This window comes from Phaethon lepturus, unplaced genomic scaffold, assembly GCF_000687285.1.
Source record: "Phaethon lepturus isolate BGI_N335 unplaced genomic scaffold, ASM68728v1 scaffold4386, whole genome shotgun sequence".
Classification (NCBI taxonomy): domain Eukaryota; kingdom Metazoa; phylum Chordata; class Aves; order Phaethontiformes; family Phaethontidae; genus Phaethon; species Phaethon lepturus.
In genome coordinates this window covers 2,463-28,095 of record NW_010546784.1, presented here as the reverse complement: position 1 = coordinate 28,095, position 25,633 = coordinate 2,463, and the positions used below count along the sequence as shown (strand labels likewise).

The 25,633-nt window shown below is 37.1% G+C and overlaps 1 protein-coding gene across 2 annotated transcripts in view; it reads right to left on the bottom strand.

The window, feature by feature from the left end:
- PBRM1 (polybromo 1) overlaps nt 1-24,907 on the bottom strand; it is a 59,806-nt gene extending 34,899 nt beyond the window's left edge. The window contains exons 1-11 of one of the 2 annotated variants that reach the window (XM_010289415.1): nt 24,767-24,907; nt 23,926-24,023; nt 23,239-23,386; nt 20,781-20,924; nt 19,484-19,600; nt 18,831-18,899; nt 18,019-18,117; nt 16,791-16,876; nt 14,097-14,195; nt 12,546-12,637; nt 7,753-7,969 (exon numbers count right to left, since the gene is read on the bottom strand). In XM_010289415.1, coding sequence (XP_010287717.1) covers nt 7,753-7,969; nt 12,546-12,637; nt 14,097-14,195; nt 16,791-16,876; nt 18,019-18,117; nt 18,831-18,899; nt 19,484-19,600; nt 20,781-20,924; nt 23,239-23,386; nt 23,926-24,023; nt 24,767-24,907 — 1,310 coding nt within the window. The remainder of the gene's footprint in view (nt 1-7,752; nt 7,970-12,545; nt 12,638-14,096; nt 14,196-16,790; nt 16,877-18,018; nt 18,118-18,830; nt 18,900-19,483; nt 19,601-20,780; nt 20,925-23,238; nt 23,387-23,925; nt 24,024-24,766) is intronic. The other variant, XM_010289414.1, reaches the window with a different exon arrangement.
- Between the last annotated feature and the right edge of the window lie 726 nt (nt 24,908-25,633).

Here is a 25,633-nt window from a genome sequence, read left to right as displayed (position 1 = left end):
TAAAGTCTTCCACTTATATTAGGCAAACATATCTTTGCTTAAAGAATTATTTTAATAATTCTAAAAGCTGCCCTCTTCAAAGTTGTGCAGACTGAAGTCCTGTTTTCATGCTGGGATGAGATGTGGCACAGATGAGGCAGAAGCACAACCTGCTGAGACTATTCCAGTACACCTCAGCTGCGACCTGCAGGGCCTGGGTATGATGGCAATGCGACAGGTTAGCTCCACACAGCCACAAGCACCGCCTTCCCTACATGACATCAACTCCACTCATTTTCAGTGAGAAACAGAAGTGCCCAACACCTCTCGCGCTCATCCTCTCCAATTTTTGCCTTCTTTTAAAACCACCTGGTTGTTGATTGATGCTACCCATAGAAGCGTGCTTCACGTGAAAACAGTTAGAATAGGACTAACAACAAAAAAAAGTCATTGTTCGTACGCTAAACAGATGAATCGGTGCACTCAGTTTGCCAATAAGTTAATGTGTTTTCTAGTACTTCCTTGCACATTTGGTGAAAGTTTTAGCCGACTTTTTTAAAGCTTCTAATACCTCATTAAACACAACAGAAAATAGTAATCTGCAGCAACAAAAAAACGCCAAACCCTATCACAACTGCAAAACGCAGTCATACTCCTTCACACCGCCTGCCTGACCGCTTGCCTGTCGCATCCACTGGTTACGCACCACATTTAACCTGCTCACCACCTTTAAATCCAGCCTGGTTTCTACAGCACCCAGCCGAATGTGAACCTGCCTGATGGAGCATAAGCACTACCACAAAATAAATACAATCTCTTTTAGTACCAAACCCTACCCGCCAGTGTGACCTTACAGCTGAACCAGCAAACAAAGAGTAACTATGTTCAACTTGTGCTAAACGGGACTCTTCACTGGTCAGCCAAGGATGAGGAAGTTGGATTAAATGCGGCACAGAGCTGCAACTGCTATAAAAGCTACTGAGAAGTGCACGTGTCTGTAAAGCTGTCGTGATGGAAATACATTTTGCAGGAAACATCCAACTAACTGCATGTCGCCAGGATGGCAGCTGCATGCACCTTACTGAAATGTAGCGTATTTCTTCATTTCTTTCAGATCTGAAGAACTAGTATGTCCTCAATGACTATGAGAAAAGCAAAAAACAATTTTGGACAAATATCCTAAATGTCAGATGTGGAGAAAATTACTGGTTGCCATTCTCATTTAAAACGAACCATTTTAGGTTCACATATCTTTTTTAAGGCTTTAAGACATCAGTACCTTGCAAACTTTTATGCATTATTTTTTAGATTCTTTTAAGTATTTCCAACTGAAGCAACAGATAATCAAAAAGTTTTCCTGTCAGCTTCACTCACTTCACCGTTACAAAAAAAGGAGAGTTACCAAATATAATTTTGATTAGATGAGTTAATAATAATAATAATAACAACAACAACAACAACCACCACCACCACCACCACTACAACCACCACCACCGCCACCACCACCCAAACACACTCTCCCTCAAAAGCAAAAGAGTTTGGGTACCAATTAAACTGCCATGAGGAAAAGGCAAAGTCACCCTCCATTTCTACTTTATAAAACTCCAGCAACAATTATTTGCATATGTTAAGGAATATGTGACTGGTATTAAAAAAGTCAAAACCAAAACAAAAAGCCCATTAAATTCAGGATTATTTTGCCCTAAACCACTAGCATACGATTCACATGCTCATAAATACTGAGGATGTAAACACTGAGTCTACTTCATGCTCTTGCCACTGTCTGGTAACAAACACTACAGGTCACCGTCCATCTTCTCCAGCTGATCAGAACACTCTCTGGTACAGAAAGCAAATTCTATGGAGTAAAACGTATGAAATTAATTCTCGTAGTCCAACAAAATATTGACAAGCCATTACAGGACTTCAGCACAAACACTTGTTGCTATTACAAAAGCTAATACATCATTAAAAAATACTCAAAAAACCAGAGACTAGAAAGTCTTAAAAAACTTGCATCAAAAAACCCAACTAATAAGCTCATATTTATCAAAAACATCAGAAATGAGTTTTAGTTTTTTCAAAATACATTATTTAAGATCATTCACATTTGTCAAGGCATGTCGCGTAATTAAGTGTGTAAACAAGCAGTAATTTCCTTATTTATTGATGTTATTACAAATGTTTATGAAATAGACTCAAATGTTCAAAGGATTAATGGAAAACAAAAATAAAGGCAATTCTGCATCTTGGAAAAGGTACCTAAGTCAGCTAGACTACTTTAGAAATCAAGAACTTCCAAAAACAAAAAAAAATCCTGTGTAGAAAAAAAATTCCTGCGTAGAAATCAATTAAGGAGCAGCACTGGAGAGAAATGCTGCCCACCAGACTTTCTTCTGCCCTTGGGTGTAGACAGCATCAGCATAATTTGTTTCCAAGTGACAACTCATACTGACAGATTTCCAGAATTAGGCTCTAGTAAGGATCTAATAAAGTGAAAACTACCACAGCTGCTTCATATTTGAATATAAACTACTTAAGACAAATGTCTAAAATGTCTTATTGCTTTTTACTGATAAAGATGACTGGTAGAGGACAAGGAAACATGCTTCAGTAATCATAACCACCAAACTCAAAGAAAGCTGCAGGCAGAACAAAGCTAAAGTCCTCTTAAGATCTACTCTGCAGCTCATCTTCTTGCAAGTAAGCAAGTGAGCACGCAACATTCCTGCTTTTCAAGTCTCGGCTCAAATTTTGCTTAAATTTTAGTAGCATGTAGTTCATAAACGTTCTTGTGCAACTCTGGCATGTTTGCTTTCTTCTTAGACAACTAAAACAAGCTTTGAAAGACTGAACAGCAGGAAGAATAAAACCTGTGAAAGTTTCTAGTCTTCCAATTAAATTAATAATTTGGAGAATTGAAAGTTTGTATTTTGATCGCTGCTGCATAAGGTCTGGATTCAGCTTTCTGAGTAACCCAAAGGAGTACGTCTAAATTGAAGTACCACTTCTTTAGTTCACATTGTTTCTTCCTATTATCACTCAGAAGTTCCTACTTCACCTCCCAGAAGACAACAATGCCCTGAAAGAATCACTGATGGTCTAGGATTACACTGACTAAAAAACTCAACATCAACAACCATACTCCTGAGATATTAAAGCCAACAGACACCTCTACACCCTTATCACACGTAAGTTCAGAATTTATGAAGTAACACTGTCAGCATGACACTATATATCAATTTTATTTATTAGTAACATATCTTGATCCTGCTCAATCAAATTCCACATGTTTAAGTGCCAGTTTTATCAAACTGAGAAAAGAGGGAATTTGTCATATCCTCTGAAGCAGAACAAATTCAAAGCAAGCTGCAGGCAGAACAAGCAAGGCAATAGTGTTTCCTAAGGAATATATCCTGCCTGCAACAATTTTCTTTTTACAAAAAAAGAATTCTAAATTGGTCCTGTATGATTTTTTTATATGTTAAAATAAATTGGTGACTCTTCATATCAGCAGATCCCAAGCCACTTGACACTAACAAATCTGGGATTTGCTTTAAGTCTCCTCCCAGAGACAGAGAGGTAGCTCATGCAGACCCCAGAACACCACTATCACATGCTTCATCTAAAAATACACCACTTGCTCCGCATAGCCTTGGTATCCCACACTAGCTTCATCTGTGTGTATTTAGGCAGTGACCTACACACGTTACAATGCAGCAGTCCAACTCTGAAGCACCAAAAAGCAGAGAAAACATATGAAGTTGCCATTAGTCTTAAATTTATCATTGTATGTGCACCGATTCTCTACTCTCATGACCGTGTAGAAACAAAATCTTTAAGCTGATGGAGAAGATGAGGACCCCAGTAGCTCGCAAGTGAAGAAAAGCAGCTTAATTTTATCTTACTCCTTTAAATCTTAACCTAGAGCCAGAAGACCAAAGGAACCATTGTCTTAAAAAGGAAGGATGAGCTATCATCCAGACTATCTTAATACGAAATAAAACCTTCCTTCTATCAGCATGTGTTTATCCACAACCCAATAAGCAAGGTGTAGCCCATCTGATTTTAAGCAAGCAATCTACATTCACAGTTTAATTCATGAAAGGCCTGACAACAACAGCAGAAACACGCTGTGATTTTATAAAGGCCATACATACAATATGCACTGAAAGCACTTGCTAAGGCAGGAAAACTGGTTATACCTACAGAAGATTTTAAAACTGTACAACACACAACAAATATTAAATCACATTAAGTGAAAACAGGAATGAAAGAACAGCTAAATCCCAGATAAAGTGAAAATTTACAAGGTGTTCTCAATATTAGAGACATAATTTCTTTCTCTGCAGAGAATATTTTCCCAATTGGCTCATTCATAACTTAAGCAAACTGTTAACACAGTGAGACACTATTTTTCCAAAGTCAATGTAATAATAAAATATTAATGTCAAATTTTTTAAATTAAGAACTTAATTTGTCTTGGGCTTAAGCTGTTAATTAAAAAAAAAAACCCAAACCAAAACAAAAAACCTACCTCTATAAACTATTCAGGCTTTAACCCAGACAGCAGCCTCTATATTTCAAGGTAAGTGCCACTCCTTTATTTGCCATATTACTAGAAATAGTTAAATTATAAGGCAAAATATGCTTGCCCAGATCATATTTACTGTAAGTTCAGCTCAAATAATTAATAATTAATCCAAAGGCAACAAAAGCCACCACAAATTTCAGTTTCAGGAGAGCCTCAACACATCCCAGTGCAGTGAAATGTAACGTTCCTGTGTTGCAGACAATTGTTCAACAGGATGGACATTCGTAAGAAAAATGCATTTCAAATCCTCGGATAGTAGACATCACACAAAACCATGTTTCATGTGAGATCCACACACTTTTTCAAACCTCAGAGTGCAAGACACTGGGACATGCCAGTGAAGATACCGATTTCATTGCCCATGCACCCACACTGCTCTCACACGTGTTTTAGGAGAGAACTGCTACCAGGGAATTCCCTGGAGTGCTTCCCTCCTCTGGTGCAGAAAAGCCTGACCCACTTGCCTTAGGGATCATACTTACTAACACTGTAAAATTTAATAAGGAACACAGTTCTTGTAAGCATGCCAGGATCTAGCACTTACATACCGGCTAACTGAACATGTTCTGCTGCAGTATTTCCCAACAATTCCTCCGGTCATTTATAATTACAGAATGACTTCTCACCAGCAGTGTTAATTTTACAAAATAACCTCCACACCACGCGCTTTTACCACACCTGAAAGTCACAGCCTTCACAGTGTCATGCCTTTCTTTTTAAATAGGATACTCTTGTTCTACAGCTTTGTGTTTTGTCCTGTTTGGGGCAGGTGGGATCTCATCAGTGTGTATGAACACCTGGTGGCAGGGTGGTTTTTCACTGTGAGGGTGGTCAAACACTGGCACTGGTTGCCCAGGGAGCTTGTGGAGTCTCCATCTGTGGAGATATTCAAAACCCAACTGGATATAATCCTCAGCAACTGGCTCTGGGTGACCCTGCTTGAGCCAGGGGTTGGACTGGATGGTCTGCCTTCCAGCCTCAGCTATCCTGTGATTCTGTAAAGAGCAAGTCAGGAAGAAATGAGCAGAAAACTAAAGCCATCTGCAGGATTACCTCCTGTATCCAGGAACAGCTCGGGATCAGCACTCGGCTCAAATGACTGAGGTTCATAATGCTCATGAAGTGATTAAGAGGCTGGGATAGGTATAATGTACATCTCATTAAAACAAAACATAGCCATACTGTCCCTCTAGACATCATATATTATTTTGTAAAGATTTTCCTGCATTTAACATACACAAACTCCTGAAATATATGACTAGCTGTAATACTTGCAAAGTACACACATTTCACAGATCACTCTGGCACAATAGCCTATGTAGCCAGATGCCAAAGTAAAACAGATGAGACAGTAATGCCAGGCTTTACTCCAACACCTTCAACTTTTCACTAGGACAATTACCTTTTCTGTCCCCATCTGTGACTAGAAGATTTGCTCTGTGTAGGTACATCTCAAAATCCCCCCCAAAAACACAAAAAAACACCAACAACCCCCCCCAAAACCTAACACACCACAAAAAACCTCCACCCCTAATGAATGGCAGTTTTGAATACTTAAAGACATATTTGCAGTATCAGTAAAACCATGCTAGCTTCAGTTTTCCCTAAAGCAAATCAATTAAGCACACATATGCATGACTTCAAGGCTTTTTAGGTATAGTAAGAAGTGAAGATTATGCGGTAATTTAAAGAACAGTTGAATTTCAGAATTTCCTAAAAGAAGTTGGACTATTATAAATACCATACTTTAACTCGTAAGCTACAAACACTACTTCTAAAAAGACTGTCCTTTTTTATTTTCTAAGCTCTCAGGCAATTTTCTACAGCTCTTCATACATTTGTGTGCAATTTCTGTATTGCTCACATAGCCAGATGCAACCTGCCTACACTGTAAGGAAAGCAGAAATGCAGCTGCCTCTCTATGGCAAAGTATTTGTCCTATAACTGATACCAAGTATATTTTCAATGGAAAGTCTGTCCTAATTAAATCTGTTTACACATAAATGAGCCGATACTCTTCGGTACATTCAGACAAAAAGCTCCCTGATAACTGTCAATGATTTTTCTCAATTTCACCCTTTTTTTTTTTATCAAGTACATTTTGTGCTTTGTTCAAGACAAGACACTTTCTTTGCCAAGCCAACAGCTGTACTAAGACATAAGAAAAAATGCTTTAAAGCCACTGATGGATAGATAACCAGTGTGGCAGCTCCATACTTGTTCCCCAGCACATGCAAAACACTCTCTGACAGGTTTAAAAAAAAAAAAAAAAGGCAGCTTTGTTGTTTTCCAATTTAACAAAGACACAAAGACACAAAGACACCACTTATTCAACAATTACACCAAGTCTAGCAGATCATTTTATGGTATAACTAAAATTTACAGACCTGTGTATCAGAGTGGATTACAAACCCATGAACAGTGTTAGGCTCTGGTCCTCACTCACTAAACGTGGAGGACCAGCATTCCTCCCACGTAGCTCAGGCAGGGACTGGAGCCCCAGGGGCCACTGGGCAGGAGGCCAGGGCCAGCCAAGGCTGGTCAGTGCCATTAACGTCTATTAATGAACTCAAGACCAAAGAAGGCTTCTGCTCTCTTCTTTTTACTCAGGTTTTTAATCCAACAACTGCACTCTGCCAGTTCATGAACCTTTCATCGCCCACAGATTTATGTACTGCTTTGGTACTTCAGTCCAGACAAGCTACATCATGAATGAAAATAATTATTCTCCACAGTTATACTGTGACCTAGACAAAAGGAATGTAATTGCAACTATCTTTCCACAATTCACATTACTGAAGACTATTAATTTAGAAACATGGCAGTAAGAGGTAACCAAGCCATCAGGGTCAAGGAAAGAGAATAATAGGGGTTTCTGCAGAAGCTTTCATCTCTGCTGCCCACCTAGCCTTCAGAATTATTGATATGGCAACCTTTCAGGCACATTACAAATGAAACTGCATGGAAAATAAACCCAATGGCAGCCATCTACAAAAGATGATCAAAAGACTGATGCAGACTGACTTGAAACAAGAAGCAACCAAATATAGAGGAAAGACAGTATATACTGCATTAGGTATCAACAACTTGACCACAAGACAGGATTCTGGAAACAAAAGAAACCCTTAAATAGTTTGAATAGTTTCCTACCAGAAGTAGTTTACATTCTGTTTTCTTACCTGATCTGCTGCAGTGAAATAGGTGCTTTAATCTGCTGATAGTAGTCAGGATACTTTTTCTTGGAGGGCAAGTGGAAAAAGGGTTCAGATATGAGCTGGCCCTGATTATTTCGGCAACTTCTAACTGTGTCATAAAGCTGATAAAGAGGATTAGAAGTGTCCATGAAGGAAGTAATGCTCTCTGCTTCAGATTCTCCTTCTTCATAACGAGCAGCAGCTGCACAGAGAGAAAGGAAAAATGGGAAACTCGGCAGGACAACTCAGAGTGGGTTTTTTGGTTGACTTTTCAAATGGATAAAAATCTAAACCAGTAGAAAAGGCAGTCCCTCAATCAAGGGTGTTCAGCCACTCTCTGGCAGCCACATTCATACCTCAAAAAAGAACACCACAAATATATCTTATGACCCTCAAGCTGACAAAAAAGCACTTTATCTAGGTATTGCAATCTCTCTTATCAGATGAGACTTCAGTTCCGTCACTGGTAGTACACCCTTGCCACCTACAAGTGCTGAGCAGCATTCATGTACAAGACTACATAACAGGACTATTCAACCACACACTACCTATAAAACAGCTATGTCTGTCCTTACCCACCAAATCATTAATACCAGTATTTGTGCCAAACTCATTTGTATATTGAACTGATGCCATTCTGCTGACAAGAGCTCACTACAAGGATACAAATTGACAAAGTATATGTGGAATTTTCAACGGTGCCTAACCAGTTAAGCAAAACAGACAAATCAAAAATGAATTTTTGCATATATATCAAAAAGGTGACTTCAAATCTTCTATAATCCTTTAGACCATATCAGTTACAGCTCAATTAAAAAATGATGAAGTTTAGCAGAAAAAAATGACACTAAAGCCTGAAGGTGCACCTCTAACACACGCAGCAAAATGAAGGAGAAATAAATATTTTAGAAGTATTATATAACTAGCATAAACTTTTTATAATAAAGTACAGATTTTATAGCAAACTTTGCTAGTTATGTATATGAAGCATATATTATGCTTCACGATTAGGATGAATGAAAGAAATGCTGTGAAGAACCAACATTTACTGCAGATAAAATTAGGAGAAACATTACATGAGCAACAGAAACACAACAGGAATGAAAAAACACTGGTAGTGGAAACACGGGATGGGAAACAATAAACAGCCAACCCTGCGAAGCTTCTCAGTAACACAAATGGTGTAATTTGTACCTTGCAGACAGACACAACATAAAATCTATGTAGTTTTCCACATACTAGAGTTAAATGATTCACCCTTTTTCCCCTCATATGAGTTAAAGTTTGGAGGAAGGCTTGACAGAGGACACACTGGGTAATTCAGTTACACAAAAGACAGTTCTCACACTCACGCCAAGTTTCCAGCTGGCATTTTCATTATTGCACAGTGGAGGCTGGCAATGTTTCAAGCTTTCTATCCAAGTTCAGAAAAGACATATCGAAATGATGACAAAGCCAAGGGACATTCTGACTGCATAACAACGTAGTACTATCATTTTTCCTCTGCAGTCTGATATTGCAGATCTATGTGAGCGTATGACGTATGGGACCTGCCAGACAAGTTAGATGCAAGCTGAAACACAAGCAAACCCCCACAGATGTGCAAACACATAATGAAGATGTTCATTACTCATTCAGGGAAGACACACAAAATTAGCCTAATTATGTACCCATATACCAAATTAGCATCACTTAATGGCCTAGCATCTACTACACAGTAGCCAGCAAAGCAGGAGCTGGACAGAAAAACTCTGGTAGAAGCAGAAGATTGGAGGTAGCGCTATGTTTTCCTGTATCTAACATATCAACCTGAACATGAAGATAAATGCTAACAGCTAGGACAATGCTATCAGGTAAAGTAAGTTTCCAAAACAGATTATGCAGCAAAATACTGTCTTTGGTTTTGTTTACTCAAACAGTTCATTTCAGTTTGTTTACTCAAACAGTTCAGTTCTGAGTGCTCCATCAAAAAGTAAGAAACAGAATAGAAAAAACAGAACTTTTTTTTATGAAAGAGAAAAAATAAGAAACTAGTGAAGTATATTGCTGTTCTCTGACATGTGGAAGCCAGCAACAGAGCAGTTCAATACCCTAAATAAGAAATGTACTTCCTTTGTATTAAAAGTAGAACACAAGGCATTCCCTAAAATAAAAATCTAAATAAATTAAACAGGCATTAAAAGGAAAGTGTTTACATAATATTGTAATACAGCTATAAACATTTTCATTATGATGTGTATGTTCTCTAAAAGCAATGTGTCAAATATTATATATTCTTACACATTCAGAAAATGACAGTGTTCTCCTAATATGAAACCTGTTATCTTAAGAACTGAAGAAGAATGTATTATTCAGGTAAGAAGACAGAAAAATCCATATTTTCTATGGAAAGATCTAATGCAAGACTGTAGATTCTTTAATATGCAGTAGCACCAGGTCCCATATCCCCACCAAGCACATGCTGGCAGTGGAAAGTAACAGTCAGTTATTCCTCTTTCATGCAGCTGTTACCACAACTACAGTTAGCAGCTACAGGGGAGAAAAAAAACCCCCCGCAGTAAACCATAACCACAAAATATACACCATTCAACAGTTCCAAACAAACTGCATTTCCTGCTGTTCATTCCATACCACAGTGACTGCTTCCTAATGAAGGGACAGCTTCATAATAGAGTGATGTTGAATTGACTACGCTGCAAAAGGAAGAAGCCACCTAATTTACAACTGGAACTGAGCTTTATTATCAGATATAAATGCATATATCATATACATGTACTCTTACTCCATGATGAGGAAGAAAAAGAGCAGAGAGGAGAGTATTTGAATGTATATAAAAGAAAATTAGTCTTTACTCAGCAATTTGCTTTAAATACTGTCTCCTTTGCAGTCCCAAAGCACCTAGACGACAATGAATGCTTGAAGTCTAACTGAAGATAGATGCTAGAAAAACCAAAAGCAGCATCCAGTTTTAAAACATTTCTAAATGAAATAATAAATAAAATAGCTTTGTTTACAAAATGAAATACTTATTTGTAAGTAATACATAATGACCATCTATGCCTGCCTTTACAGATTTATAATGAGGAACAAGGGAGCAGCAGAAGCTGCCCATGTCCTAGTACATTTGGGCTGGAAATCTTCTACAAGCTCCATCACACCATGACACCCTCTGAAACTGTAAGCATAAACTCCAAGTTGGAAACAGATGTTGATCATTGCTTAGGCAACAGCTACAATCAAAGACGCTCATAAAGATTTAGTTCTCTGTACTGAGAAGGAGGAAGTTCTCTTAAAGTTCAGTCATGCAGCCTAGTTGTCATTTATTTTAGTGAGTGTTAGAGAAAGGAAAAAAGATGAGATACCAAAACAACTAATAGAAAGATCACTTGGCTTAAATAAAAATCCTTTTCATCCAGAGACTGAAAGCATAAGGATGTCCAAGTAGTACGTTGGAGGGACAGAAAATCTTAAGGGTGACAGAGGTCTGACAAAAGAATTGACAGTGCCTCTCGAATGCAATAAAGATAGAGCTTCAACAGCAGCAAGGCAAAAATCTCAGATGCCTGTGAAAGGCCCCATGAAAATGACAATAATGTCCATAGTAAAGGTGGCACCTGAAAGCGGTTAACTCACTTCCAGAATTTAAATCTATATATAAAGACATAAAAAGCATGTACTTTTACAGAATTACAATTTGCAAAAATAGCAGCTAACAATCACACTGAACCAAGATAATAAATACTGCTCACGCTTCCCAGAAAGCCGCTGCTCTGAAGCAGTAACTGAACTCTGGGCTAACCAAGAATAAAAATGTTTTGCTTGCAGAAAGATCAAAAACAATCCAAGAAGTTCTACAGCATATCCATCCACTGGAAAACAGTGGTGAGTGCAATTCAATTACCAGGTGTGAAATAAATGCCTGAAAAATATATATTGAAGAGATGCATCATTTCACATCAATACAGAAATAATGTAAACAAAAAATAAAACAACGGTATAGGTACAAAAACATTTTGGAAACCTGCTCTGAGATGAATGCAAAGAACTTACTGAGAATTTAACTATCAGGACAGGCTAATTTAGAAGACAATCTATGACAATTTATGACCAATCCTGAAATATCTGATATAATGCATATATTACAGCATATATGCTGCCAGTGTAATGCTAAAGCATGCTTATTATGAAACTAAGGATGCTGTATGAAGGCATGGCTTTTTATGTGCTTTTGTTTTAACGCAAACCTTCATGAAAGATTTCATGACTGCTAGACCAGAAATTTCTAAATTAAGTTCTAACATTTATCTATCCTTATGCTGCATATAGATTATCTTCACCATAAAAAAAGAAAACCTGACAGGTACTTAGAAGACCCAATGGCACAAGAGAGCAAAAGAGAACAAGCCACTGTGAGCGAGTACAAGTGAGACCTCTCTCAAATAATTGCAGCACTGTAACTCTCTTCTGTTTCTTATTAGAAGGAATAAAAGCAAGCAACAGTTTCCTAAAGCTTGGATAAGTATACTTGGAAACACACACATTAAATTCAAAACATGCAAGCAAGTTTGGCCTATCCTATCTTACCAGCTGTACATATACAAATTCGTACTCTGAGGAAACCGGGATTAGATTTAACAGAACTACATGCTGAGTTTGGAAACACTGCAAAATATTTTATAATTAAAGATATTTGAATGTATCAGGAGCTCTATGGTTTTGCTTATTCCAAACATTTTAATGAAAGAAAATAAACAGAGAAACTGCATTTCATTTCCTACCAGCCAAAGCTGCATCCTCATCACTTTCTGATCCATACTGCAATGCCATAGTTATTGCTGATAAACGATCCCCTTGGGCTGACCTTTTGTTACTATAAAAGAGAAAAAAAAAAGTGCAAAATTAAAAAAAAAAAAGGGGGGTTATCATGTTAACCATTAACAGTCACAAGTAAACAAGTGAAGCTCATGACAGTTGCCTACACTATCAGGAATACAGACATGACTATGCAAGAAAAGACTGCAGCCCTTAACAAGACAAACTGTTAACAACCAATACAATAGTCTGCCACTATTTTAAGAGGTGGTCCATCAAACCGAAAAACTGGACACACAATCAGAAAGCTGGAGCTCAAGCTACCTATCTTCTGTCCTACTTTGAATACTTGAATATTGGAATTTTTGGGGGACAAGGGGGACAATAACAAGTCCCTCCCAATTAGTAACTTTGTTATTTGATGCTGTTTTATAGGGATTTGTCTACATGGAGGAATTCAGCGCACTGTAAGCTGTATATGCTATCTTTTCTCATTCCTCCATCCCCACCTGAGGCATTTTCAGCACACAAGAGTGCCTGTATGTGAAGCAGCTTCCTCTGCTTTCTAGGTGGAATAAACCAGCGTCCACATTGGCTATGGTCTCACACAGGCTTCTTCAGCATCCCTCTCTTCCTCCCTTTTGTCCCAAACCTGGGGCACAGCTACCTATACTGTAGGCTACACTTGACAATCTCTGCTTTTTTACTTGGTCAGCTTTTTCGGCACCTCCAGCAATGGGCTCAGCCCTGCCCTGTGGGAGCAAAGTGAAGACTGGGAAAAAGCAGTTGCTTAAAATGACAGCGACTCTACAAATGTTCAATCCTGTAAAGACCGTTGCAGCTGCTGTGTTAAACCATGGTTTCAGAGTATACACACAGGGAATGAGCCAGGAGTAGTATAGTCTCAAGACAGTAACCCACAGACTGTAGACACAACACGTCTGCTAGGTACCAAAATTCTCAACTGATGACAGAAATAACAAACCAGAAAGCCTCCAGTAATCCAGTCTAGTCAGCAAGTTTGCTGCAAATGCATCCCAAACGCAACGCTTTCTGTTTACAGGCTTCATTGGTGGCCACCATCCATCTTTTAATTATTTAGTCCTACTATTTTTTCTTTTTAGTCTCCAAATAGAATTTTTCTAGGTTTACAACACATTTCCATGGTATTTTTCATCTGCTTTATTTTGTAATGAAGCTTAACATATTGTTCTTCAGAACATTTCTAAAGAAATAATTGCATACAGAGTATTCCAGAAAGGTGTTTTGAAATGTTAAATATAAAATCAAACATGGAAGAGTAAATTATGGCAAAGTAACTTATTGAATCAGACTTAATAGATATTTGACTGAAATATATTTGAATCTCAAAAGTATTTGAGTCAATATTGAAGAGCATTCTCAACTAAAAAAAAACAACAACCAAAAAAAAAAACCCCAAACACCCAAAATTTTAACTTTTGGTATTTCCATATGATGATGACCCAGCTTTTCCTCCAAGTCCAAAATTTACTTACCGATAATATTTGTTAGAAGAATTTCTCTCATCACCAACACTGCCTTTACCCTGTGAGGAAGGACCTGTCAGCTTGGAAGCAGTCAAATTTGATGGAGTCCTTAAGGCAGAAGAGACAAGCCAAGGAAAGGGGAAAAAAAGAAGCCCACCTTAGACCCAAGAAAAGATGCAGCAAGGATAAAGCTTTTTACAGAATTACTTTGATAGATCAGCCAAAAGGTTCAGAGACAGATACAAAAATGTTTTCAAGCTAAAAGTAAAGTAATACTAAGATACATTCAGTGCTCCAGCATTAATGTCGATTCTTTTTATAAAGTCGGAGGAAGGTAACATTTAGATTGAGGATTAATAGCTTAGCCTACAATAGCAGTAAAGGCAGCCAACAAATGTTCCTTAGCATCCAGATAAAGCTAATCATACAGATCCAATCACGTTTTATCAATACCTAACAAAATCACTGTCAAGTTGCTTGACACACTGTCAAGCAGCATTATTTTGTAACTTTATTTAAGGGAGGACAGTTAAATGCACCAACAAAGAGCAATTTAATATGACAAAGGACACAACAAACTCTCCAATATAAAAGCATGATTTTTGACACAGATGCAACATGTCTGTAGAACTTAGGTTAGTAGCGTTATGATGAATTTGAGCCTGATCCATCAATGACAAAGGAAAACAGATGTAAATTCAGAAGAAAAATACAGTAAATTAACTTTAAATGAACTTAATGGGGGTATTTTACCAAAGTCAGCAACAGGTAAAGTAGACCCCCTCCCTGAGACAATTAAGCAGTTTGGAATTTAAATAAAAAATAAGGATTCTGTGATGCAGATTCAGCAGAAAGAAACAAACAAACAAACAAGAATAATGGTTTGATAAAAAAAGCAACCAGTGAAATGCAGAACAGCAGGTGAAAGGTTTGGGTTTTGTGATACTGTTCTCTCAATCCAAATTTTTTTGCATTCAGCCCAATGTTATTGTAGCCTGCTTCAAGCATTATAATTTTTTTTTTTTGCCAAGTTACAGAAACAAAGGGAGCTGTCAATTATTCTGACATTCAGATTACTTCAGGATTTGCAGGTCTATTGACAACACGGTATGTAAGAGAACATCTAGAATAAGGTAGCTGGGAAGTGGAAATGGGTTGGCAGTGTAAAGGAGGAATTCAACTAACAAATACCACTGTGATTTATCTGTCATCCCTTCTTATGCAAACAGCTTTATTTTGAAGAAAAACTGTTAAGACTCAAAATTAAACATGACACACACTTGTGACATCCTGAGCTTCACCAATGGCCAACGGAGTAAGAAAAATAAAATCACAATTTAAATAGAAAACCTCTATGCCTATATGTAATTCTAGTTACTGCAAAGCAAACACATATGTACGTTCAGTGTCTGTAGAACCAAGGTGTTCTGGCACTACACATACTTTAAAGAAGGAAAATTATTAAAATAAGTGTCAGGAATTACTCCCTAACAGTATTTCTGATTTTATATTTTTATATGCTCTAGGAATGATTCACCCAAACATAAGAAGCATGCCAACACTAAACAGATGAGCCAGAAAACCAGCTATTTATGTTGAATGTCTCAAAGCACCAAATAGTAAAAATCAATCAGGTAACTTCTATTTCTTTCGCACTTAATAATCCTGGGCAATACTTTTAATACTGACACCATCTACGCATTTTTCAGACAACAACAGAATTTAAACTGCCTTTTGGTAAAGCAAGGGAGTGCTAGTTTTTTCAGTTGTACCATACAAACCTTTGCAGGAAATGACAGCAGTTATTTTCCAGCACCAAATACCAGTAAACAGCTCAAATACATAGAGTCCACCTTGTAAAGAGTTTTCTAACTCCTTGGATGACTTGCAAGATGTTGCTTTATTTTTTTAGATAAATGACACAGCTCGTACTGGCAAATAATATCTAAACCTACTTTTGAGTGTTACTCATAAGTAAAAGTTCATACAAGAACAAATCTAATTGCATTTCAGATAAGAAACATCTACAGTGAGGGCATCACTTCTCTGTACACCATGGATTTTCACAGGAAGATGTTATTTCCTAAAAAAAAATCATTCCATGAAACAGAGCTACCAACAGTGTTTTATACCTGCCTGTTCAAGACCAAATCTATGCTTCCCTGATTAGTAAGTTCAGATCTTCAGTGTCCTGTGCCTCTATTCATAGCTAGAAATTGGTTTTCAAACAAGGATTTATATAATGTGGGCTTCCCTCTAAGTATCTTTTGCCTGAGGTCTTGTTCCTATGTTTCTGCCCCTACCTAATCAACTGTGAGCTCTTATGCTCCAGTTCCTAACAAGGTTCAAGAATATCCAAGATTTTCTGTAAAGCAAAGCACAACAACACACCTTGTTCCTCACCATTCCTCTTCTGTTATTAACTTATAAACACATATGGTGGAAGTTGGCCATTGCTTAAGTTATAAAAAAATCTATTGACACTGTTTTTCATGATCAAGTACATCACAGAAATATTGCATCACAGAAGTATTTAAATAAAAAGTTTCCCTCCAAAAACTATTTTATGATTTATAACTTATAAAACAACAATAAACTAAGTTTTCAAGCAATTATTTACCACTATATTCTCCACAGCAAAATTAAGAGAATGTCTATAGAGATTTTTATATGAGTTTATCAAAAGAACTCTATTTGCAGTACCTGATTCGGAGACTTGACTTGGCCAACTCACTGTGTTCAATTTCAGCCTTTTTCATATTAAATATTTTTTTAATCGCATTTGCATCCTGTCAATTAAAAGAATTTTTTTGTTTAATGTTGAAAGTGAAGAATGTTAGTCAGGTACATCCATCTATCTAAAAATCTAAAACAAAAATGAAGGGGCTTTTATATTTAGATATAAAACAATTTTGTATTAGAAATGAAGCATAGAACAATGTGTGCCTGAAATAGACCCACAGTGGCCTGTGAAAACTGAACAGAATAACTGAGTAGCTTCGGGCTCGTCTTTTGTCATATCCTTTAAAAAAAAAGAAAAGAAAAAATCCCCTACAGTTTGCAAATATACATGAATACCACTTCGAAATAAATCAGCAAATTAGTTTCTGTGCCTTTGCAATCAAAAGGCTACTACCATTACCAAGCTTTACAGTTCCTGCTCTCTCTCATTCTACACCTGTGGACTTGATACTTGGGGTAACAGTTCACAAAATAGAGACTACAAGTTTTGACTGAGGTTACAAGCGTGAGTAATGTCACTAGGAACTGAAACTACAATCCAAACAGAAGTGCAACTGGAAAAGTCCAAGAACCACTTACATAATAACATTATACATACAGATGGCATTTTACTACCTTAAAAATCGAACACACAAAGGAATAATTTACCACTGAACTTCTCTTACTTCCAAAGTACATGGAAACAGCAACCTAGTAACCTGTACACAAAATGCTGGTGAACTAAGCATGAAGAAGACAGGAGGTGCAATTTTGTCACAAAAATATGGCTAAAAGGAAGAGGATCTTCAAAAACTATGCAAAGAAGGCATGAGACTGATTTTCAAGCTTATGATGAAAACCATAAACAGTTCCTGCAATCTGGAAAGAGATGACAGCTGACTACTACTACTATCACTTGAACCTGTATTTTCAGCCGTTTGAACTTCAATCACAAGTACAGGGATCCTCCATTCCTCCAAAGAAGTCATGCAACTCATAACCCTGAAGTAAAATTTAATTGGAAAAAATCATATACCCCAACTATACTAAAACAATATAAAAAAGGAAAAGCTACTAATAGCTATTTTTTTAAAAAAAAGCAAACGAGTCTTTAGGGCCTCATGCTAAAGGTTCATTTAGGGATCAATCAGCACAGAAAGTAGTAAAGAAAATCTGAACTGAGATCAAACTACAAACAACTGAAACTAACCTTGAATACTTGTGATCCAGGCTCATTGTAGGTTTTGGCATTCTTTGCCAGAAGATCTATATCCTTGGCCATTGCATGGATGCTTTTATAAGTTCCATTCTATACAACAAACAACAGAACTGGTTTCAGATAGCATGAGAAATAAGTCAATAGTGAAAAGCAAAAGGAATTCATATAGAATAAAGGGAATATTTATAGAAAAACAATAACACATTTATAAAGAGAACAGATAAGTATCTTGAAAAAGTCATCAAAGAAGAAAGTTAAGAAAAATAATTACTACATTAGATTATCTTAATTTTAAAGGGTTCTTCAATGTTATTTTACCTGTATTCTCTAGTTCAATTAGTCTATGTGCTATCCCTCACTATTCTACAAAATGCTAGAATAACAGAACAATATTTCAAATTACTGGAGAAATAAGATGAAAAATGCATCAGTACAAAACATCTATTTATAACACTAGAACAAAAATAGATGATGATAATGCATGACCAGGCTTCAATACCTCAATGTTTTACATTAGCAGTACTTGCCAAGGAATTACTTTAAACCATTAAACATCAAGGAACACAAGATATTCGGGCTCAATGCCAGCACACTACAGTTTACAATGCTCGATCTTCAACACAGCTACTTCTGCAGCATTAACCCAGGACAGAACATAAATCAGCATAGTGTTCAGATTTTTAAGTAGCAGCGGAAAACCACACTGCTTTTCCTACCACCATGAACTTTGGCTTCTAACACTTTTAGAATGCTTACTGTTAAACAAGGCTGTATTACGACACATGAACATGCTCATACTGTACCTGTATCCTTTGGGCAATAGTTTTAAGATCTATGGGCTCCTTTATTATTGCATAATAATCTGGATATTGCTGGAAAACAAAAATAATTTATGTATTACTATAAACAGTCACAAAGCTATTGTTCTAATAGCTATTAGAATAGAATGAGCTATTAGATGAATTGCAGATAAGAACAGTGTAAGCTTCATAAACATAGCACTAGGCTTCAGTTTGGGGAAGCCAGATGATAAGGCAGATACAAGGAATTATAATTCATCAATGAACTGACATAAAGGAACAGTTCTGTCTGAAAGCCAAATACGTGGTGATGGTCTGCACAGTATTTATTTTGCTGGTTAAACTTGTTACGCCACATGCTGAAATAAAACAGTGACATCAGACATATTTAAAAAGATTAAAAACTCTGCACCGAAAAAATCCAATTAACTGAACTGGCAGAACAGGGAAAGCCCCAATCAGCAATGAAGGACTGGGAACAACTGGGTAGGAGCAAAGGAGGGAGGGAAGCTCTAAAAACAGCTGGAGTTTGCCACTGATGAGACAGAAACAAAGAACTGCATCCTGAGTGTGCCCATCATACAATGTATAACATCAGTTCTATAAATGTCCAGGTTTCCAACTTCGAACACAAACAATATTATTAAAATACCCACCACTTTAGAAGGAAGTTTCTGAAACAGTTCACTTATGAGACGTCCTGATGGGTTTGTGGCAACAGCTACAGCTTCAAGAAGCTGTTCAAGAATTTCCTTCAGGTATCCTGGAGATGACTAATACAAGAAATGAAATCACAAGAAGTTTTAATAGCAGCCATAGTGGAGTGCTTCAAGTTGCACTGAAATATATTAGTTTACTTTTCAAAGACAAAAAATCAGCTATAAAACATGGATGGAACTTTTGAAAACAACATTGTTTATGCATTTGGCAAAGCAAGGCTAGAGGAGGGCCATAAAGATGGTAAGATGGCTGGACCACCTCACCTATGAAGAAAGGCTGAGAGAGTTGAGATTGTTCAGCCTGGAGAACAGAAGGCTCTAGGGACAACTTATAGCAGCCTTTTGGTACCTGAAGGGGCCCTACAAGAAAGCTCGAGAGGGACTTTTTATAAGGGCATGTCATGATAGGACAAGGGGTAATGACTTTAAACTGAAAGAGGGGAGATTTAGATCAGATATAAGGAAGAAATTCTTCTTGGTGAGGTGGTGAGGCACTGGCACAAGTTGCCCAGAGAAGTTGTGGATGATGCCCCATCCCTGGAAGTGTTGAAGGCCAGGTTGGATGGGGCTCTGAGCAACCTGGTCTAGTGGAAGGTGTCCCTGGCCATCACAGGGGCGGTTGGAACTAGATGATCTTTAAGGTCCCTTCCAACCCAAACCGTTCTATGATTCTATGATTTAGGTAAAGCACATGAGAAGACTTTAATCTCCATTTACACTGCAGACTGTCAGACATACATTACATATTGTTGGAATAAACTTAGTTGTCAACATTAATGAAAACATGCATCCCAACATCACAAAAACCAGGCAAGCCCAAACTTCCTATCATCATATCTGGCTTATAAAACACTCGAGGAACAACTGCACTAACTGAATGGGACACACGCTGGAAAACAATGTCATCAGACATGAAGCTTGCTTGCATCAAACCTCAATGCTGGCATGATATCAAGCCCGCATAATATTAGTTTCAACTAAAACAGAACTGTATTTTATCCATATCAGAAAATCTCCTAACTTTTTTTGCTAGGCAAAAGTGAAACACACATACCATGCTGTGAGATTATTAACTAATAAACTTGTACAAGAAATACCTTTTGGGGCATAATTTAACTATGAAAAGACTTAATGCTTTTTCAGATTGGCTCTGAGAGGCCAATCTCCCTCTCAGAGTCAACTGACATACAAAGCCATGGCTTCTTCCAAATGCAGTTGTCATGCCCACACTTACTAATTCAGAATTTGCGCCTTGATTGTCATGTCCTTCCTCATCTTCGTCTTCCTCCTCAGCATCACCTTTTTGAACAAACTCATTTTTTGTGCGCAAATACAACTCCCATAACTTGCAAGCAGCTTTATATTCAGGAGAATCAGGCTGCAAAAATAAATCAAACATTCTACTCAAAATTCAGATCGTTCTTATCTGAATTTTATAAATTATTAATTGAAAGATATTAAATTAATTAAAAAAAAAAAACAACTGGGAAATTGCTGCTTCAGTCGTTCTTCAACAGAGATGTTAAGAATCATAATAAGCACCAGAAAATACAAGCTCTATCACTCCAAAGCATTCAAGTCTTCCAGAAAACTTAGCAATAAAATTACTTGGGTTGAGGCTTGGACAAGCCTATTAGATGAATCTAGAAAAATCATTAGGTTTTGTTGCAGCATAACAGTACTGGTATTTAAAATAGACTAAACATCAGTATGCCAGAAATGTGATTTAAGACAATACTGCTGCCATTATGTGGTACCTGAAAATTCATTTCTACAGAAGAATGCCAATAAACGTGCCTATATCCTTGAAAGCACTACAATGATTTACACTCTTCCATAACTCAGCATTAACTGTGAAATACCAAAGAACTTGACAACACGCTACCACCTGGGTACACATCTGAGTATATTTTTTGGAAGAGCTAGAATCATTAGTCAGCAAATTAAGTTTTGTAAATACCAAGTTGGTAGCGCCAGACAAGCAGGTGCCTATAAACATTACTACTGAAGAACACTACCCAGCAAAAAGACTGCTTTTCCACTCTTTGGTATTTTTCTTTCCCTTTCCTCTAAGAAACTTAACCTCTGTTTCACGTATTCCTGCAGATATGTCACTTTATTACTGCTAATTACGCTCTTCTTCACCTTCTCAACCTCTGACAGCTTGTAATACAAATGAGAAACCAACAGGAGCACTGTTCTTAAGCTTACCTTATTAGGCTTAAATATTCTCAAGACATTAGACCAGGTGTTAAATTATGAGGAACAGATTTAAAGGGTATTCTGTTCCACTAGTCTGCCTCCTTCTACATTAATGCAAGATGCCCAAAAGTGTAAGACTTGAACCAAAGTACTAAAAACCCAAAGGTTTCCATTCTAATCTAGCATTGCCAGTGAAACACCTGCAGCAATAAAGACCTTGACAATGAATCAGCCACCCCTGTTTTAGATGCGTCATTGGAACTGCCATGGGTAAGGTAAAAGACGAAAAAAAGAAGAGATTTTTTTTTTTATGTGCCAGCTCACAACTCCATGTTTCCCTGGAAATGTCAACATTCCTTCATCCTAGAATGATGGCTACCTATTTCTATGCCACATGCAAGATTTTTACGACACGAGCATAGTTTTGAGTCCACTATTCTGTAGATAAAGGCAGCAGACATTTTGTAAAATTCTAATCATTATTCCCTGTCATCAAGTCCTTCTCCCTCATATACAAACCATGAAAAAGACAACATTAATAGGCAAGTGCCTTGCAAAGCTTCAGCAGTACACAATGGATTTGGAAAGCTTTGTACTTTTTCTACTGTAACCACAATGTGCAAACACATTAATCCATAAATCTGATTGTTTTTCAAAAAGTTACACACATACAAACATAAACAAAATAAACATTGCTTTTCTGAATGTCACCTTGTTACACTGCTTGGGTTATTCAGAAAGCAGCCATTTGGATCATCTCCAAAGTAAGAGATATATGAAAGTTAATATTAGCAGGTTTAGATTTGCTGTATCATCTCAGTCACTACATACAATTTCACTGGTTATTGTATTTAACATAGTCTTCCATTAAATGAGATTAATCAAATTTTTTCCCCACTTCCTTACAGCAACTGCAATAAAAAGGATTAACATCTGAAATAAAACACGTACCCCATTTGAGGAAATGGACACGAGGGTTATACATCGTCACATACACTCACAATCTATCTTCACTAGCCACAATAATCAATGTGCCTTTTTTTCATATTATTAAGTGGCAAATGGAAGAGAAAGATTCAACACTCCTACTGTATACTTGCTGTTATTTATAAACTCTTCCTTTTGGGAAAAAAACAATCTTTTCCTATTTCAAAATGTCACACAGAGTCTGTGTAACATGGGAAGGCTTTGATAGAGGAATATTTTTCTCAGTTTACATTTCTATTTTTTGCTTTCTATCTCTGTTGGAAAACTACATGAAAACCCTCCCCACATTATTTTACAGTCTTCCACAGTAAAATTGCTATAGTGGGACTTACAAAGATACAGTCAACCTTATGGAAATATATGCAAATAACTGCAATGCATTTTGTTCTCTTACCAATAATAAAGGCTAAACTGAAAAGCTTTTTGGCCAAACCAAGGGAGAACTTGAACATATCTCTACCACTTTTACAATTAATTTGAGCCTTTATACGTATTTTCCTCACCTTATAGTAAGCCTTTGCGTTGTTAAAGAGAAGCTGAAAATCAGCAGTCAGCACATTCACATCATCATATTCCTCCATCTTTAGCTTTTGTTGGATTTTCATTAAATCAATTGGCTGAGAAACCACTTCATAATAATCTGGCTGATTTCTGTTGTAATGACAAAAAACGGCATTATATTCCAAGCAGTAAAACCAAAACTGCAACCCTAAAGTTTGTACATGACTGTGACTAAATAAAACAAAGAAAGTTCCAATTTGTTACAGCTAAAAGATCTGGGCAGCAGTCTATTAGTAGACTCATCCTCAATCTTCTGAGTTTAAGATAAAATTCAGTCTCTTACTTTATCTACTGCATTTTCAAGGGTCACTTCTATTGATATACCCTTAGTATTACATTCCATCACGTATGTGGAATATTTTATAGTCAAAGACATAGATGTTTTAGGCAGGTGTCACAAGAAACATTTTAAATTAATTCAGTGTATCCCTTTTTGACTGAAAAAGGGCACAAACGTTAGCATGTCCCATTGAATAATTATATCAAATACTCACATCAAACACTGGTGTGATATTATGACAAATTTAGCTTAAATTTTTCACAGCTATTTATGCTGAAGTATTCCTCAATATCCATTTACTCCCTCATTAAATTTCAGGGTCAAGGCTTAACCAGAACCATGGTCTTACCTTCGCTTCGGTGCCCTAATGAAAAGCTCACAAAGGAGCCTGCCCTGTTCATCTTTGTAATCTCTGATGGTATTGTAAAGTTCATGGCATACAGCAATCTAAAATGCAAGAATAATAAAGTAATGAAAAATGAGAAAATTTTAAGGAGGTAACAAATCTAAAGCCTGCTTAAAATGGGAAAGACAAGCTGCCAATCCACAGCATGCTCTAAAGCAGAAACGTGAAAAAATTGGTGCATTTCATACATTAGTACGATACCTGACAAGTATGTCAGGTACTGCAGAATTTAATTTATTTTTTTGAACATAGGGAGCTTTCTTTCAATGCTAATTCTAAGTAAAACACCCAAAATGTAAATTAATTCAGTACAATTCTCTCCGAGTTATAGACATCTAAAACAACGACAGGGGTTCTTCTGCCCTGCAATTAATTAAAATTAGACTGCTAACTCAAAGGCATAACAGAGACGTTGCACACTTCAGCAATCACTGCCTATGCCATTCCCCACTTATCTCTCGCTGCATTTGCTGTTCAGACACAGCTCTCAATTTCTGCACGTTATGATTTCAGCTCCTTCTCCAATATCCTTCCATCTGCTAAAATCATCAGCAAAAAAAGGGAAAGCAGCAAAAGGTAGATGGGAAAGAAAAAGATGAAACTGGGGAGACAAGAACAAGCCAAAGCTGAATGAGATCCTAAACAAAGCTTAGCCAAGGCAGCAGCAGATTCAGGACCAGTACATATGTGCTACCTATGATCATCCATTTTACAATTCAGCATTTCCCAGACAGGGATACAGCATCCCCAAGAAAAAAGTTGTGCATCATAAGAAGGTACTAACAGGATCTACAGTTGGGAGATTGGAAAGTCTCCTCCTCTTTCTGCTTGGGCCTGGTATATTCGTGGAGTGATGGCCGTCATCAAAGTCTCCTCCGCTGACGCTGCTGGAAGGCGAGGTAGCTCTTCGCCTCTTGGAACCCATGGAATCCAACTTCTTCTATAATGAATAGAGATGTTCTTAAACTCATGGCATTGCATCCAAACTCACTGATGAGAACTAACTATGAAGTCAGCAATGCTTTAGGATGAGTCACGTATGTTTGATACTACAATATCTATACAATATGATATACAATATCTATACTACAATATCAATACTACAGTTCAGTTAAACCATATATCTAAACACCAGCTTTTTGAAAATTGGCAAGAGTAAAGGGAAACCAAAATGGTCCTACAGTTTTATAGTCACTGATGACAGCAGTGTAGAAAGCCTAGGGCTCACAGTGATGAAGATGAATTTAGCATTTACTAGGATACATTCTTAAACCATCTACATTTTGATACCTAATCCCATGCAGGATAACTAAGCAAGAACCACTGTTTTAAAGGTAAGAGCTGTACAGAGGCAAGTGCTCAGTTCTGGTGTAAAAGCACGTCATTCCATGTCAAATTAAAAAAACAAACAAACAAAGAAACAAAACCCCAAACAAACCAAAAAAAACCACAAAGAAAACAAACTAAAATTCAAATGGCTACTGAATACCTTGTCATAGATTCAAGCCAAAAAAAAAAAAAAGGTCTGGACCATTGTGTGACCTATCGCTCCCACTTTATGTATAGGATGAATGGCTCAATCACTAAGAAGTAGAAAAAGCCACCTCCTTTTTGGCCATCGTTTTCCATTTATCAACACAAACAGTGACAA